The sequence below is a fragment of the Malus sylvestris genome, chromosome 9 (genome assembly GCF_916048215.2).
Source record: "Malus sylvestris chromosome 9, drMalSylv7.2, whole genome shotgun sequence".
Lineage (NCBI taxonomy): Eukaryota > Viridiplantae > Streptophyta > Magnoliopsida > Rosales > Rosaceae > Malus > Malus sylvestris.
Genome location: NC_062268.1, coordinates 32,234,020 through 32,251,950, shown reverse-complemented (window position 1 = coordinate 32,251,950; position 17,931 = coordinate 32,234,020). Strand labels below are relative to the sequence as shown.

The 17,931-nt window shown below is 40.2% G+C and overlaps 1 protein-coding gene across 3 annotated transcripts; it reads right to left on the bottom strand.

Annotated features, from left to right (window-relative positions):
• Nucleotides 1-231: 231 nt before the first annotated feature.
• Nucleotides 232-16,215, bottom strand: LOC126582565 (tRNA threonylcarbamoyladenosine dehydratase). Of its 3 annotated transcripts, XM_050246706.1 has the most exons (12): nt 16,007-16,215; nt 15,788-15,828; nt 15,062-15,179; nt 14,287-14,434; nt 12,592-12,804; nt 11,522-11,656; nt 10,838-10,972; nt 10,503-10,718; nt 9,568-9,692; nt 9,321-9,378; nt 1,022-1,110; nt 232-548 (listed from the first exon to the last, which is right to left on the bottom strand). In XM_050246706.1, the coding sequence occupies exons 1-11, from the start codon at nt 16,096-16,098 to the stop codon at nt 1,063-1,065; spliced, it is 1,329 nt and encodes a 442-aa protein (XP_050102663.1). In that variant the 5' UTR covers nt 16,099-16,215; the 3' UTR covers nt 232-548; nt 1,022-1,062. The 3 variants fall into 3 exon arrangements, with proteins under 3 accessions (XP_050102663.1, XP_050102661.1, XP_050102662.1); XM_050246704.1 differs by lacking the exon at nt 1,022-1,110 and having other exon boundaries at nt 16,007-16,213; XM_050246705.1 differs by lacking the exon at nt 1,022-1,110 and having other exon boundaries at nt 15,800-15,828; nt 16,007-16,213.
• Between the last annotated feature and the right edge of the window lie 1,716 nt (nt 16,216-17,931).

The window sequence follows — 17,931 nt, the reverse complement described above, 5'->3', positions numbered from 1 at the left end:
CGGAATTTTGAACAAATAACCAAATTTAATACCCTAAATTTATGATAATATTGATATGAAAGTACTCATTTCCCTAAATCTCTCATTCCTCCCTCCAAATTGTGCGACCCTTGCACAGAATGTTGCTTCATATACGGCTTTGATTAGTTGTTCGGAAAACAATCTTAAAATCAAATCTCGCGACGAATGATAGTTTTTATCATTCGAGGAAAACACAAATAATCCAAAATATGCAAAAAAGGCTCTTTGTTTCGATGCCCAGTTTCAAGTTCCAATAGTAATATAACAACCATGTTCATGTAAAATACATATTTAGTGAAGATTGAAACGCTGCTGAAACGGATCCAAACTTTATATCGATCGAGTTTAGACGTACATGTATCAAAGGTTGTTAGTTACAGAGACCTTCTCAGCTCACGAGTCACGAGCCTCGTTGGTTACAAGCCAAATTCTAGCTCAGCACGCTTCAGAACAGAGGTCACTCTATCGAAAAACTCTGCTTCTCTTTCTTTAATATCCTCCAGAGTAATCGATTCATGTTCATCTGCCTGAACACAAGAAACAGACCATGTTAGGAAACCGTAAAAAACGAAGAAACAAAATAAAGTTGTAAAGCAACTAACACAACACCTATAAAAACTTGCATCGACATCAGACTCCTTCGTTATACCGGCAAATCACATTACCATGCAGATCATACCATATTATCACATACGGGTAAGAGGATTTCTATTTTGCTTTGGTTGCCGTCGGCTAAGAGGTTAACATTCCTAACAAAAGTGGCTCTTGTCTACGGTCAGATGAATGAACCGCCAGCTGCTCGTATGAGAGTAGGTTTAACCGCACTTAAATTCATCCCATGGTATCCCAGCAAGTCCCTCGTTCGAATTAAGGGTAAATGGGAATGATTTAGGATACATCTCCTTGTGATTCTGAGGAAACTATTACTAGCCCAATGAAAATCGAAATTAACTTGTCACTTGCAAAAGGGACGGGAGAACAATTTCAAGCTTATACGTACCAATCGAAACCAAAAACGATTTTGATAGTTCAAAGCTTACACTAGTTTAGATGCCGATCCATTTCACCATTAATTGGGGAACTCAACGTCTACCATACAGAAAGGAAACAACTTCCAACAATTTGACACGACAACAACAACAACAACAACAACAAAGCCTTTTCCCACTAAGTGGGGTCGGCTATATGAATCCTAGAACGCCATTGCGCTCGGTTTTGTGTCATGTCCTCCGTTAGATCCAAGTACTCTAAGTCTTTTCTTAGAGTCTCTTCCAAAGTTTTCCTAGGTCTTCCTCTACCCCTTCGGCCCTGAACCTCTGTCCCGTAGTCACATCTTCGAACCGGAGCGTCATTCGGCCTTCTTTGCACATGTCCAAATCACCGGAGCCGATTTTCTCTCATCTTTCCTACAATTTCGGCTACTCCTACTTTACCTCGGATATCCTCATTCCCAATCTTATCCTTTCTCGTGTGCCCACACATCCCACGAAGCATCCTCATCTCCGCTACACCCATTTTGTGTACGTGTTGATGCTTCACCGCCCAACATTCTGTGCCATACAACATCGCTGGCCTTATTGCCGTCCTATAAAATTTTCCCTTGAGCTTCAGTGGCCTACGACGGTCACACAACACGCCGGATGCATTCTAACACTTCATCCATCCAGCTCGTATTCTATGGTTGAGATCTCCATCTAATTCTCCGTTCTCTTGCAAGATAGATCCTAGGTAGCGAAAACGGTCGCTTTTTGTGATCTTCGCTAGATTGCTCCGATCATTAGTGTGGATAAGTATATAAATGGATAGAGATAGGAAAGCAAACACAAGATGTACGTGGTTCACCCATATTGGCTACGTCCACGGAATAGAAGAGTTCTCATTAATTGTGAAGGGTTTACACAAGTACATAGGTTCAAGCTCTCCTTTAGTGAGTACAAGTGAATGATTTAGTACAAATGACATTAAGAAATATTGTGGGAGAATGATCTCGTAATCACGAAACTTCTAAGTATCGGAGTGTGGAGTCGTCTTGACTTGCCTTATCTGTCTCATAGGTAGATGTGGCATCTTCTCTGGAAGTACTCTTCCTCCATCCAGGGGTGGTATCTTTAACTGGTGGAGATGCACAAGGTAATGTATCAATTTCACTTGAAGCTTACTTGTAGTTTCAGGCTTGGTCAAGCGCGATACAAACCATGTAGTAGGAGTCCCCCAAGTCGCCGAGCTAGGGGGTCTGCTGAAAGAGGTGACAGACAAGGTAAGCAATCAGAGCTCCGACTGATTGTTCACCTTCTCCCCATCTTGCAGCAGCATGAAGGATAAAGAGAAGAAAAATGAGAAGAGATGATATGAGATACTTTTGCTTTTGAAGAAGTAACTTTCCACAGGCTTATTCTTGAACTGAGCTGGAGGGTTTTCTGGTTTCCTCCAGAGTATAAGGCCGACTGAAGAATTTGAGGGTCAAAACAAGTCCATCAAATCTAGAGTACGTTCCACCCTACTGATATGGGATACTTTTGCTTTTGACAGAGTAATGGATGTATCGACACGTGTGCTGTTACGCTTGTCTCCACATGCTTCCTTGTATCCTTCGCACTTGCCCTATCTGTTCCTCAAGCAGATGCGGAATCTTCCCTGGAAACATAAGATGTTGAAGATGAGTACTCGAGAGCAATGCCAGGTAAGTAATCAGGTAAGGGGTTCCAGGCAGTCAGTTCTTAGCTGGAAGCTTGATTCCAAGTGTTGACTGATTGCTCTCTTTCTCCTTGTCTTGCAGGTAAAAACAAGGCCAAAGGAAAAGACAGGGAAAAAGCATGATATGGGATACTCTTGCTTTTAACCCTGATGATATGAGATATTCTTGCTCTAGTATAGCTTGTTTGCAGAGGTATTATCGGGGGGAAAGAAAGCTGAATATTTCGAAAGGCTTCGTTGGGAGTGCCCTCTCAGATATGATGAAGGGTTGAGCATTTTTGCAGGTCTGCCTGTCCGTTGGGGATGGAGGTTGACATATATAGGAGTCTCCCTAACAAGTAGTAATGCTATTCCTTTACCCTGCTTGGTCATAGCACGGTAGTGGGAGCTGTCAGTTTCACATGTTTTAACTCTGTCAGAGCACTTTGAAAAAGTGGTCTGTGGTATCTGGCTCTCGAGATTCGGAGAACGATGCCTCTTCGATTTTTGAGAAAGCAATCATGCTGGGGGTCTGGCTCTCGAGATTCGGAGAGCAGTGTCTCTTCGATTTTTGAGGAAGTAATCATGTTGGGAGTCTGGCTCTCGAGATTCGGAGGGCGGTGCCTCTTCGATTTTGGAGCAAGCAATCTTGTTGGGAGTGTTGTCTCGAATGTGAGTAAAGGTTGGGCATGTTTGCTAGTCTACCTTGCCACGAAGCACAAAGGTTGATACACAGGGACTTTCCAATTATCCAGCAATGGTACTGTTCCTTTACCCTCTCTTCGATTTTGAGAAAGTAGTCATGTTGGGAGTCTGGCTCTCGAGATTCGGAGGACGGTGCCTCTTCGATTTTGGAGCAAGCAATCTTGTTGGGAGTGTTTTCTCGAATGTGAGTAAAGGTTGGGCATGTTTGCTAGTCTACCTTGCCACGAAGCACAGAGGTTGACACACAGGGAGTTTCCAATTATCCAGCAGTGGTACTGTTCCTTTACCCTTGTGGGTAATAATATGGTAGCTAGACCTTCAAAATTTATGTGTCTAAACTTTGTTAGTGTTGTTTCTTTGCTATTCTTTTACCTTTCTTGGTCAGAGCGATGTAGTGGGAGCTGCAAGCTTCACGTGCTCAACTTTGGCAGAGAACTTTGGCAAAGTTATCTGTGGTACCCATGAGCTATTGTTGCGTGTGGGAAGTGGGTGATTGAACAGTAAGATTCATGTGCTTTCTACTTCACCAGAAGTCTTCGACAGAATGCCCATAATTTCTGCAAAGCTGAGTGTGCGTGTGACAGGTGCTGACAAGGCTAGAAAAGTAGGTGCCTCTTCGATTTCTGAGATCGGCCCTCGTGGTCTCTGAGCAGCCCAGCTTTTGAGAAAGGGAGCGCCTCTTCGATTGATTCGAAGAACGATGCCTCATCGATTTTTGAGAAAGAAGTCACGCTGGGGGTCTGGCTCTCGAAGATTCGGGGAGCAGTGTCTCTTCGATTTTTGAGAAAGTAATCATGTTGGGAGTCTGGCTCTCGAGATTCGGAGGGCGGTGCCTCTTCGATTTTGGAGCAAGCAATCTTGTTGGGAGTGTTTTCTCGAATGTGAGTAAAGGTTGGGCATGTTTGCTAGTCTACCTTGCCACGAAGCACAGAGGTTGACACACAGGGACTTTCCAATTATCCAGCAATGGTACTGTTCCTTTACCCTCTCTTCGATTTTTAAGAAAGTAGTCATGTTGGGAGTCTGGCTCTCGAGATTCGGAGGACGGTGCCTCTTCGATTTTGGAGCAAGCAATCTTATTGGGAGTGTTTTCTCGAATGTGAGTAAAGGTTGGGCATGTTTGCTAGTCTACCTTGCCACGAAGCACAGAGGTTGACACACAGGGACTGTCCAATTATCCAGCAGTGGTACTGTTCCTTTACCCTTGTGGGTAATAATATGGTAGCTAGACCTTCAAAATTTATGGGTCTAAACTTTGTTAGTGCTGTTTCTTTGCTATTCTTTTACCCTTCTTGGTCAGAGCGATGTAGTGGGAGCTGCAAGCTTCACGTGCTCAACTTTGGCAGAGAACTTTGGCAAAGTTTTCTGTGGTACCCATGAGCTATTGTTGCGTGTGGGAAGTGGGTGATTGAACAGTAAGATTCATGTGTTTTCTACTTCCCCAGAAGTCTTCGACAGAATGCCCATAATTTCCACAAAGCTGAGTGTGCGTGTGACAGGTGCTGACAAGGCTGGAAAAGTAGGTGCCTCTTCGATTTCTGAGATCGGCCCTCGTGGTCTCTGGGGAGCCCAGCTTTTGAGAAAGCGAGCGCCTCTTCAATTTCTGAGACCAGCCTTCGTGGTCTTTGAGCAGCCCAACTTTTGAGAAAGCAAACGCCTCTTAGATTTCTGAGATCAACCCTCGTGATCTCTAAGCAGCCCAGCTTTTGAGAAAGCAAACGCCTCTTCGATTTCTGAGCAGGCGCCTCTTCGATTTCTGAAGCTCCGTCGAGTGCAGATTTTTATAAGGGCTGGCATTAAGTTCCAAATCACACTTGAATCTCCACCAGTAGAAGCTTCATTCTTGCACTTCTAAGATCTTGATTTGTCCGACCTCTTCTCTCTTCAACACCTTTGAAAATGTCTGGCCCCTCCGACCGTCGTTTTGACTTGAACCTTGTTGAAGAGGCAGCCCCACCTTCTCCAGACAACATATGGCGCCCATCCTTTGTCTCCCCTACTGGTCCTCTTACCGTTGGGGATTCCGTGATGAAGAATGATATGACCGCTGCGGTGGTGGCCAGGAACCTTCTCACTCCCAAAGATAACAGACTACTTTCCAAACGGTCTGATGAGTTAGTTGTTAAGGATTCGCTGGCTCTCAGTGTTCAGTGTGCAGGTTCTGTGTCTAATATGGCCCAACGCCTATTTGCTCGAACCCGCCAAGTTGAAGCATTGGCGGCTGAAGTGATGAGTCTCAAACAGGAGATTAGAGGGCTCAAGCATGAGAATAAACAGTTGCACCGGCTCGCACATGACTATGCTACAAACATGAAGAGGAAGCTTGACCAGATGAAGGAAACTGATGGTCAGGTTTTACTTGATCATCAGAGATTTGTAGGTTTGTTCCAAAGGCATTTATTGCCTTCGTCTTCTGGGGCTGTACCGCGTAATGAAGCTCCAAATGATCAACCTCTGATGCCTCCTCCTTCTAGGGTTCTGTCCAGTACTGAGGCTCCAAATGATCCCCCTCCGGTGCCTTCTCTTTCTGGGGCTCTACCGACTGCTGAGACTTCTCCTAAGCAACCTTTGTGAAGGCTCCCTCTTGTGTGTTTATTTTGACTCATGTATATGTACATATTTGTAGCTTATCGGGGATATCAATAAATAAGCTTTCCTTCATTTCAACGTATTGTGTTAAATACACCAAAGCCTTCTTCGCTAAGTTCTTTGAATTTTCTTTTGTTGAAGCTTGTATGTTGAAGCTTTCTGAGTGGAGCATGTAGGTTGGGGTAGTGTTCCCTTAATTTTCCGAGTGAGGAAAACTTCTCGGTTGGAGACTTGGAAAATCCAAGTCACTGAGTGGGATCGGCTATATGAATCTTAGAACGCCATTGTGCTCGATCCTGTGTCATGTCCTTCGTTAGATCCAAGTACTCTAAGTCTTTTCTTAGAGTCTCTTCCAAAGTTTTCCTAGGTCTTCCTCTATCCCTTCGGCCCTGAACCTCTGTCCCATCGTCGCATCTTCTAATCGGAACGTCAGTAGGCCTTCTTTGCACATGTCCAAACCACCGTAACCGATTTTCTCTCATCTTTCCTTCAATTTCGGCTACTCCTACTTTACCCCGGATATCCTCATTCCTAATCTTATCCTTTCTTGTGTGCCCACACATCCAACGAAGCATCCTCATCTCCGCTACACCCATTTTGTGTACGTGTTGATGTTTCACCGCCCAACATTCTGTGCCATACAGCATCGCCGGCCTTATTGCCGTCCTATAAAATTTTCCCTTGAGCTTCAGTGGCATACGGCGGTCACATAACACGCCGGATGCACTCTTCCACTTCATCCATCCAGCTTGTATTCTATGGTTGAGATCTCCATCTAATTCTCCGTTCTTTTGCAAGATAGATCCTAGGTAACGAAAACGGTCGCTCTTTGGTATTTCTTGATCTCCGATCCTCACCCCTAACTCGTTTTGGCCTCCATTTGCACTGAACTTGCACTCCATATATTCTGTCTTTGATCGGCTTAGTCGAAGACCTTTAGATTCCAACACTTCTCTCCAAAGGTTAAGTTTTGCATTTACCCCTTCCTGAGTTTCATCTATCAACACTATATCGTCTGCGAAAAGCATACACCAAGGAATATCATCTTGAATATGTCTTGTTAACTCATCCATTACCAACGCAAAAAGGTAAGGACTTAAGGATGAGCCTTGATGTAATCCTACAGTTATGGGAAAGCTTTCGGTTTGTCCTTCATGAGTTCTTACGGCAGTCTTTGCTCCTTCATACATATCCTTTATAGCTTGGATATATGCTACTCGTACTCCTTTCTTCTCTAAAATCCTCCAAAGAATGTCTCTTGGGACCCTATCATACGCTTTTTCCAAATCTATAAAGACCATGTGTAAATCCTTTTTCCCATCTCTATATCTTTCCATCAATCTTCGTAAGAGATAGATTGCCTCCATGGTTGAGCGCCCTGGCATGAACCCGAATTGGTTGTCCGAAACCCGTGTCTCTTGCCTCAATCTATGCTCAATGACTCTCTCCCAGAGCTTCATTGTATGACTCATTAGCTTAATACCCCTATAGTTCATGCAATTTTGTACGTCGCCCTTATTCTTGTAGATAGGCACCAAAGTGCTCGTTCGCCACTCATTTGGCATCTTCTTCGTTTTCAAAATCCTATTGAAAAGGTCAGTGAGCCATGTTATACCTGTCTCTCCCAAAAGTTTCCACACTTCGATTGGTATATCGTCTGGGCCTATTGCTTTTTTATGCTTCATCTTCTTCAAAGCTACAACCACTTCTTCCTTCCGGATTCGACGATAAAAAGAGTAGTTTCTACACTCTTCTGAGTTACTCAACTCCCCTAAAGAAGCACTCATTTCATGTCCTTCATTGAAAAGATTATGAAAATAACCTCTCCATCTGTCTTTAACCGCGTTCTCTGTAGCAAGAACATTTCCATCCTCATCCTTGATGCACCTCACTTGGTTTAGGTCCCTTGTCTTCTTTTCCCTTGCTCTAGATAGTTTATAGATATCCAACTCTCCTTCTTTGGTATCTAGTCGTTTATACATATCGTCGTAAGCCGCTAACTTAGCTTCTCTGACAGCTTTCTTCGCCTCTTGCTTCGCTTTTCTATACCTTTCACCATTTTCATCGGTCCTCTCCTTGTATAAGGCTTTACAACATTCCTTCTTAGCCTTCACCTTTGTTTGTACCTCCTCATTCCACCACCAAGATTCCTTTTGGTGTGGGGCAAAGCCCTTGGACTCTCCTAATACCTCTTTTGCTACTTTTCGGATACAACTAGCCATGGAATCCCACATTTGGCTAGCTTCCCCCTCTCTATCCCACACACATTGGGTGATTACCTTCTCTTTGAAAATGACTTGTTTTTCTTCTTTTAGATTCCACCATCTAGTCCTTGGGCACTTCCAAGTCTTGTTCTTTTGTCTTACTCTTTTGATATGTACATCCATCACCAACAAGCGATGTTGATTAGCCACGCTCTCTCCTGGTATAACTTTGCAATCCTTACAAGTTATACGATCCCCTTTCCTCATTAGAAGAAAATCTATTTGTGTTTTTGACGACCCACTCTTGTAGGTGATCACATGTTCTTCTCTCTTCTTAAAGAAGGTGTTGGCTAAGAAGAGATCATATGCCATTGCAAAATCCAAGATAGCTTCCCCATCCTCGTTTCTCTCCCCAAAACCATGGCCACCATGAAAACCTCCATAGTTGCCTGTCTCCCTGCCCACGTGTCCATTTAAATCTCCTCCTATAAATAACTTCTCCGTCTGAGCAATTCCTTGCACCAAGTCTCCAAGATCTTCCCAAAATTTCTCCTTCGAACTCGTATCCAACCCTACTTGAGGTGCGTACGCACTAATCACATTGATAAGTTCTTGTCCTATTACAATCTTGATTGCCATGATTCTACACGACGAAAGACAAAAAATATTGCAGGCAAATGAGAACTAGCATGTACTTGCTGATGAAATTGAGGTTCCACCATAAAACCAATTGGCAATATGAGGAGTAGCCCAAGACCATATAAGCACATAGCAAACCTTGTCCCTCACCAATGTGGGACAACTCTCAACACGCCCCCGCACGTGTGGCAGATTTTCAAGCCTACACGTGGACAACAACTGGGTGACGTGGAGCGCGTGTGGCCGTTTGGCTTCACACGAGGACAACCCGCTCTGATACCATGATGAAATTGAGGTTCCACCATAAAACCAATTGGCAATATGAGGAGTAGCCCAAGACCATATAAGCACATAGCAAACCTTGTCCCTCACCAATGTGGGACAACTCTCAACACTTGCATTTTATGAACACCAAATTCAATCGAAATAGCTGGCTTCCGGGTTTAACGAAGCACCAACAATGTGCCAAAGTTGAATACTCTCACATACCTCTTTAAATTTTAAGAGAATTAGGTTGGATACAGATGCTGGCTTTTCCCTGTCCCACCTGGAAGAAAGGAACAAGAAGTTGAACACTTCAGTGATAAATAAACCTTTAATCCTTCAAATGTTTGTGCTTAAAGATTGAAAGATTCTCTACCAAGTTCATTGTTTCACACGGGTATTCGTTTATGAGATTTAAACATGAAATATTATATGCTTGCTGATCAATGGTAACACAAAAGTGAATCCGTACCTCACAAGCATTAACTCATTTACCGATCGCCACATCCCACGTCCTACATCTTTAGCGAATGGCTCTCTTGCACTTCTTCCATGCCACAACTCTTTTGCAATATACATCACTTCCTCAACATCCACCTATTAAAAAGGGTAAATGAGTATTGCAGCATTACTTAGATGGATATTTTAAGAGAATAAGAACACTGAACAGCCACAAAACAATTAATTCTGATGAATAAGCCCGTGTTTCTTTTTTCCTCTGCATACCATTAAAAATGGGTCTAAAGTTGTGCTCACATTGACTATAACTATCCTATCCTACTGACTAATAATTGGCACTTAGAACGGAACATTAAAACATTCGCAGATCAAAAAACCAAAAACAGTGTTTTGGCATAAAATATGTCAGTTGCAACTTTAAAAATGACATGAAATACAAATCCTAGTCCATTGCAGTACTGACTAAAATATTGATGAGGAATATAGAGAATAATTTCAGAGGACTAAATCAAATTAACGGAGCATTCCATTGATTAGAAGCCCCACAACCATTTGGAGTGGATTCTTGAAATGATCTTTGAAGGCAGCTCATCAGTGTCAAGGAACCTTACAAAAGAGAGAACGCTTTATGTCACCATAGAACCACTCTTGGATTCGACATGAGGGGATGCATTATGTAATTTCCATGCTATTATTACAGGAAGCTTTTAAATGCTAATTCATTAACAAAAACAATAAAGAACAAAGAAAATAATATTAGCCATTGGGAGTCCAACTGCTCCACAGCCCCAACTACACATGACCCAGTTAATAACAAACCTATATCATCCCATTAAAGTAATCAAAAGAAATCCTAAAAGAAGTTAGAAAAGCCATAGCCATTCCCAAACATTCAACAGTACGGTAACCTCAAAGGAGCAAAATTTAAGGGAGGAGACCTTTCCATACCTGGACATGCAAGGCAGTTCCATACAATGACTCCTCATGTTCAATAAGGCGTTGGTGAAGCATCCGGTAATGGTCAATGTCCAAATTTACTATAGGCTCTGTTTGAACTTGCAATCCAGCCAGTTGTGTCAAAACAAAGGAGGCCATGACCTGTCCAAATATTGCAGGGATGGTGCCAAGAACAGGTATTATGCGAACCCTGAACCCCGGTAGGATCTGATGTCATAGTAAGAAGACAGTGAATTTTTTTACAACACCTTAAGAAATTTACGACGCCTGGGATCTATACAATTCAATGGAAGTAAATAACCAAATAAATTAAACTAAATCATTACCTGATAATCTGAAGGATTTTCTTCCTCTCCACTTGGTCCTTTGAATGGAAGAAGCTTTGCCTTAGGCTTCTCTAATGAAAATACAACAGTTACGCCACCCTCAATACCATAATCTCTCCTTAAACGGTGTCTTACCTGTAATGACCAATTTGATAAAGAGATATAAGAGCAATGCAAGAATCCCAACAAAACATCATTATCTGGCAACATAGCATACTAGATTGTCTGACAAGAATACATTCCCAAACAAATATATTAGAAAGGCATTGTTCCGTGGGATAAAGGAAACCCTTATTAATTAAAATAAAGATGAACTGAAAAGGTTGAGGAACAACATGTCCCGAATATGCTCAAAAGATTGACCAGAAATACTAAAGAAATACATCAACATATTTTAAAGGTATCTTAATAGAAAATTGTCAATAAACAATTGACTAATGCTACATGAATTTTACATGCAATAATTCGGAAAGCCAAAAAAAAAAATGAGAAGCTCTGGCAAAATACAGGTACTTAAGTGTTGGAACAATTTACTGTACAACGCAAAAAACTATTTCCACTATAAAAAATTAAAAAAAAAACCATAGCATGGTTTAGCAATAGAAAATTGTCAAAAAGATCCTGGCGACAAGTCATTATTTGTGTTACAAAAACTATTAATTAAATTAAAGTCAAGATCCTTACAGATCGGGATAATGGATCATTTGTTGATTGTCTTAAATCAGCAACGCGTATTCTAGTTGGGTCAGCTCTGGCACCAGCTCCTGTTGCTGATAATACATTCAAACCCCTACGCACACATGCAGCAAGAAGTGCCACCTATTACATATGATAAATCAAGAATTGAAAATTGAACGTTCAGTTCCTAATAGGATACACAAATAATTTCCAGAACAAAAAACAGTACTGCTTGTAAAACAACTACTGAAAGATATTTGTTGAGGCTTTCTACAATGTGGTATGCATGCAGTGGGATGAGCTTTGCTCTCCTAAGCATCAAAAGACACTAATGAGCAGTTGTGATTTATCTCAATAAGATTTAGTCAAATCTCAACCACTCGTTCGTACAAAATGATGTGCAGGGGAAAATCATGTGCAGTGGTATTATAGCAGGAGAATAGTTATAGATGTGCTTCAACATTTGCATTATTTTAGAAGCAGCTTTGCATTTCCTCGCAAGTACAGCCCTTTAACGGACTATAGGATGCTTATTCATTGATCATAGAGAAAGGTACAAAACAACAAAAGCATATGGCCAGAATGGAAGCATATTAAATGATTTGTCACCTGCGGCATAAATCAATTAATTCATCTGATTAATGCAGTTCCCGTATTATCACATAAAGTGACACATACATGTCTAATTACATAGTATATGCAGAGAAGGGATAGAATCTGCATCCATAAATTAAATGACGAAGCATTTGTTTGCAACTTATCACAGGCCCCAAAATCAAATATGTTCCCCAAATACCATATCTGATGGATGAAGCAATTAAGTCATGGTCACCGAAGAAGTATTATGAGACTGTAATCGTTGCATATATGATATCAAACTAAGAACAAATGGACCTTCTCTCTAACTGATCTATAGACCTACGAAGATATTCAAATAAAAAAGGAAAGGAAGACAATACAGATATTATTAAATTTACCTTACAGATTGTTAGTGACTTATTAAACGAGAAATCAGAATAAAAGGCTAGCTAAAATAAAACATTCAGACTACTTTCAGTTCCAGGCAGTAGTGGTACCTTTGTATCGATGTTATCAATGCAATCTAAAACAAAATCAGGATGACCCGCAAGGATTTCTTCTTCAGATGATTCATTGTATAATAAAACTTTTGCATCTATGTGGCACTCTGGGAAGATTGACAAGAAATGCTCTTTCAGACATTGAGCTTTTGGGATGCCAACATCTGCTCTTGTTGCAACAGCATGTCGATTGAGTGATGAAACTGATACCTTGCAATGAAATGAACATACAAGTAAAGATGTTAGAAAGAATTTAGAATAGAAGATTTTAGGAGATGGAGATAGAGAAGAATGTGGAGAAGGATGCTCTCCTAAAGCTAGGCATCCAACACTTCTATGACATTTATATAGATGCTTTTCAAAGACAAAAAGAAACCAGTTACAAACACAAGTTGTGGATCTCAGACATTAATAAAAACACTTCTTACAATCCCCTTCAAGCTGGAGCAAACAAGTAAAAGATGTCTAGCTTGCAATACCTCCAAAAGTGAACCCAGTCAAAATAAGAATATGTATGAAAATGAATAAAACAAGATTCTGTGATTAGATTGGACATAAATTTATTGCAAATTACTTGATTGCATATGTTGAAACGGAACTTCATGAGAGTATCAGATCTTACTTGATAATAAATAATTTCTATTGCCTAGTATCACCAAGAACTGTACAAAATTTGACATAGTCTGTTTGTTTTTTTTTAGTTTACATCTATATACATTTAAGAGGTCGCACTTGGTGCGATGGCAAGTGCCTTCGCCCATGAGCGGTAGGTCTCGGGTTCGAGACTTGGGAGCAGCCTCTCCATAAATAGGGGTAAGGCTAGCCGACATTCACCTCTCCCAGACCCTGCGTAAAGCAGGAGCCTTGTGCACTGGGTACGACATCTATATACATTTAGCAGGTAAATGATAAGATAATTGATAGCTGTTACAATTAGAGGACCAAAGCCAATTGGATGTAGACAGGCCCAAGATATTTGTAATGCAAGGTTTCCAACTCCCGATGTGGGATTTTATATCCATAACTCGTGCAGGCTGCAACCACATCAATAATTTTAAGTAGTATAGATCACTAGACAACCACTAGAGCCCAAAAGCTTAAGGTGATAGGGAATGGGCCAACAATGGATGTAAAGCTAACACCCCACCATGCATGCACCCCCTGCTGCAAATTGAAAATTAGGGAAATGCAGACAAACCTACAACTTGAAAATGAACAAAGAAGTTGGGAATTGGGATTGGAGGTTTCGAATGCAAAACCTCCAGTGACCAGGTATTCCCAGATTTTTGGAGCCAACGTTTTTGCAGAACCTCTTGGGCAATAACCTCATTATATTCCTTAGTCAGTTCATGCTCCAAATTGACAAGGAAGGGAACAGCGTTCTTGCAGAACCTCTTGGGCAATAACCTCTTTATATTCCGTAGTCAGTTCCAATTCATTCTCCAAATTGACAAGGAAGGGAACACATCTCTTACACAAAATCCTTTTCAATACCCCCCTCTTTTTCCTTCTAATTCCCAAACACATCAACACTCCGTTTCTGAGAAGCAGTAGCGAATTCAGAAACTTTTTTAGAGATAGGAACCTTTGCAAGGCTTTATTATCATGTTAAAACTACAGAATCAACCCAAGAAATTTGAAATAGGTGGAGAAGCCCAAGACACGAGTAATGCTTAGCCTTCACAGAGATACCTGATCAAAGTCCACAAGGAGGAGCCTTCCAACCCCTGATCGCAAAAGCATTGATGCAGCATGACTTCCAACTCCTCCAAGACCAATGACCACAACATAGGATGAAGTAACTTTTTGTTGAGGCTCAAGTCCGAAAAATTGAATGTTCCTGTTGAAAACAAAAGGCAGCATGTATAGCTACGTAAACCATATCAGAAGATCCCACCATGGCTCAAGTCCTATCTTTGCAGAAATCCTCGTTATGTGGAAATGTCATAAAGGATTCTTATGCATATTTAATAATATGCTCTCTTATAAGAAGAATATTCATATTAAGAAATAAATCTAAAAATAGAGTCAAATATTCCCTTTTTCAGTCCTGTACAGGTTTCGTAAGTAAAGAACGCGAAGAAGACTATACTAGCCCTTTTCATTGAGTATTTTGCCAGCTTTATCACATCTTTGATGTAGACTTAAGGTCTATGCTTTTTAAGGATTGCTGATTCCATTTTCTTGCACTTTGTGAAGAAACCCTTTTGTATGTTGAAATAATGCTCTATGGAAATTGTCAAAAATTCAGAACCTAATGACATTTAATATTTAAAATGGATTGAATAAATGCCTACGGAATTTTCCTGGTTTAAATGAATGCTATAAAAGTAAATGTCTTTAAAGAAGAAAGAAATGTGGTAGGTATTCAATAAATCAAAGGATAGATTATGAAACAACTAATTATGTATGATCACTATAGGAGAGAGTGCCAAACAAATGGTTTGCAGGAATAAAGATAATACACCTTGTTAGTTGTTCAGAAACTATTTCATCACTTAGAAGATCTACACCAGTCATCTTGTTATTCCCATTCCCAGAAACTGCACAACAATTTGTTCGTGTCTTGGATACAGGCCCTATACCTGGAATAACAATAAAAACGACAAAAGAAGGAGAAAAACATACATCATCGCTACAAACTTTATGGAAGACAAATGGGGTGAGTCAAAATAGAAGGTGAACACATAAAACCCATGAATTTGGTATCAAAACAGCTGCAATCTACATAGACTGCTTTCCAAGCAAGCGTTTTTCATCTATTTATGCAGGTGGTTAGGCTCACTTGTGAGCAATAGGGCATTGTTGTAGACTCGAAGAGACCTTTTACAGATTCAATTTTACTCGGCACAAGGTACACATAGCAACGGTAAGTTCTTCGAGCATTTCACTTCTATTATATGTCCTCGAATCATAAGTTGGTGCTGAATTAAGCAAACCAAAATGTCATATGAACCCAACAAAACATTTCAGTCCTACACTCCTACCATAACGTAGAATGAAACATCTTACAAAAAATTGAGACATGGTGCACTGGTAAAACTCCTGCATAAGCTATATCACTTAACGATAAAGTGAGAAACTTTACATATTTTTTACTTGAAACCCAATTCAGGCAAAGGCCAATTATAACTTACCACCAAGTAAATAAACAGTTTTTCTCTACAAATTAAATAACAATTGGGTAACTTACTATGCAACTCACCTCCCTTTTCATCGCATCCGTTGACAGTCCTGCGGAGTAAGAAGTAGATAAATCAACCCCAGCACGTCAAAACCCCCTTTACCAGTGAGTATCATCATATTCGTATCGAAAAATCAATAGAATTTATACCAATATCATCATATTCGTATCGAAAATCAACTCAATCAGCTACTGATAACGGAAAAAAAACTCGAGTCACTGACTGACCTTGGTCGAAACTTCAAGAGAAGGATGGTGGAAACAGAGCCTACCAGAGCTCCGAATCCGAGCAATGCCAAGCATTTTGCTCTCTCCTCCATCTTCTGCCGACCTCCCTCCAACCTCTGGTTTTTTCTTATTTTCTTTCGTTTTTCTGGGTTGCCAAACACCCCAATCTCCGGAACATTGGCGGGGAAGGGGGACAGACAGGGTTTTAGGCATCGCAACTCCGGTAACCGGGTTGACAGTGGTACCCGACTTCAAATGGGCTTAAGTCTAAAATGGGCCTCACACTATAAAAATCCAGTAGTTTGGTTTCTAATCACACTATCTTATGGTGTGAATTTTTACATTATCCTTGATTGCAGCTCTCTAGCAGAGGCGGGGCCATAAAAAGACGAGCATTTACTGTTATGCTTATGATTTTTAAGACTTTTATTGTAGGCTCAGGGTCCAACATTTTTACTTTAATTTTGTTCGTTGGGTTTGATTTGGAGTTGATGGCTTCTATGCAGTTCAAGCAATTTGTTGCTTGTGAGCTTTGAGGAGGATTCTTGTCTAGGATTAGTGGAAGGAGAGAGGAAGAAAGTCAGAGAGACATGGAGTTTAGATTTAAGGAAGAGGATGACAAGGACGACACCATACCAAACCCACACAACGTTGATTGCTCACCACACAACACATTAATTTTTGTAAGATCAAGAAAGCGTTTCAGATTGAGACTTTTGAGCCTTTTCTAGGCTAAAATTTTGGCTCTACCACTGCTCTCTAGTACATTGTTGTGGCTAGCCTTTCTACAATCATAGGGGAACATTTTAGCGGAAAAAAGCTAGGAAGAGCATTCTTGATCATTTTTATTCTGGCATTCGCAACATTAGTGAGTATACTCGAGGACATCAAAATCTTCACTTACCTTATCATGGTACGCTCTTACGAAAGACTTTTAGTGTGCTCGAAATATGGGGTGGTACACCACGTGTCTCTATACAAGTGATGAGATTCTTGTGTTAAAAAATTAATAACATAAAAAATTAAATGTTCTACCATTTATATAATAACATGTGGTATACCACTTGTGTTACAACCAAGGAAAAATTTCTCATGCTCATACATGCCACATCAAGAAAATCAAGATTCAATTCAACCTCTTTAGGTTCCAAGTAGACTTGGCATTTGTGTCGTGTTTTCTGTATTCGTGTCGTTTTCGTGACATACTTGATATCTTAACAGGTCGTGTCGTGTAACACCCATTAAAGTAAACGGGTGATATGACCCGACCCGAAATTGACCCGTTAATAAAATTAGGTAATATGACCCGACCCATTATCCGTTAAAAAAATATAGTTTAAATCAATAAATAATGAAAATTTAAAAATTTAAAATCGGTGAGTAGAATAAAGCATAAACAACAATCAACGGTTAAATTTAAATCTAAAATTTATGGATTATGGTGTCAGATTTCAAAGTTGACACCTTATCGAAAGTTGTAAAGTTTGTCACTACGAGTGATTGTATATATTTAAAAAAAAAATTTCACACTCCTACAATAATTAATATTATTTTGCACTCAAATAAAAAATACTATTCATGAGATTTGGAGGGTTTAAAAAATCTAAACGACCATGTAATTATCATTTAAGCATAGAGAATGCAATTACGAGCATTTATATATGCTTTCATATTTTTCAGACTTTTACATTAATGATTATGAATTTAATTTATTTTGAATTCCCCTAAAAATACTATTCATGAGGTGTTGAACAATAAAAATATATAACATATAAAAAATAAAGTCCATACAAATTGGGTCAAACTACAAGGCAAAACAAAAATGTAATCCAACCCAAAAGATGAGAATGGGCTTTACATACAAATCAACATCTGTTTGTACCATACTTAGGGCCTCCGTATTTAGACCTGGTATAAATACTCAG

Bases quoted from the DNA above. Each gene is read 5' to 3' on its own strand.
- LOC126582565 (XM_050246704.1), bottom strand. From the start codon at position 16,098: ATGGAGGAGAGAGCAAAATGCTTGGCATTGCTCGGATTCGGAGCTCTG. The intron at 12,805-14,286 runs GTATCTCTGTGA...TTTCATTGCAAG, and splicing joins TCCTTGTGGACTTTGATCAG to GTATCAGTTTCATCACTCAA. The intron at 10,973-11,521 runs GTAAGGATCTTG...TGGTCATTACAG, and splicing joins ATGATCCATTATCCCGATCT to GTAAGACACCGTTTAAGGAG.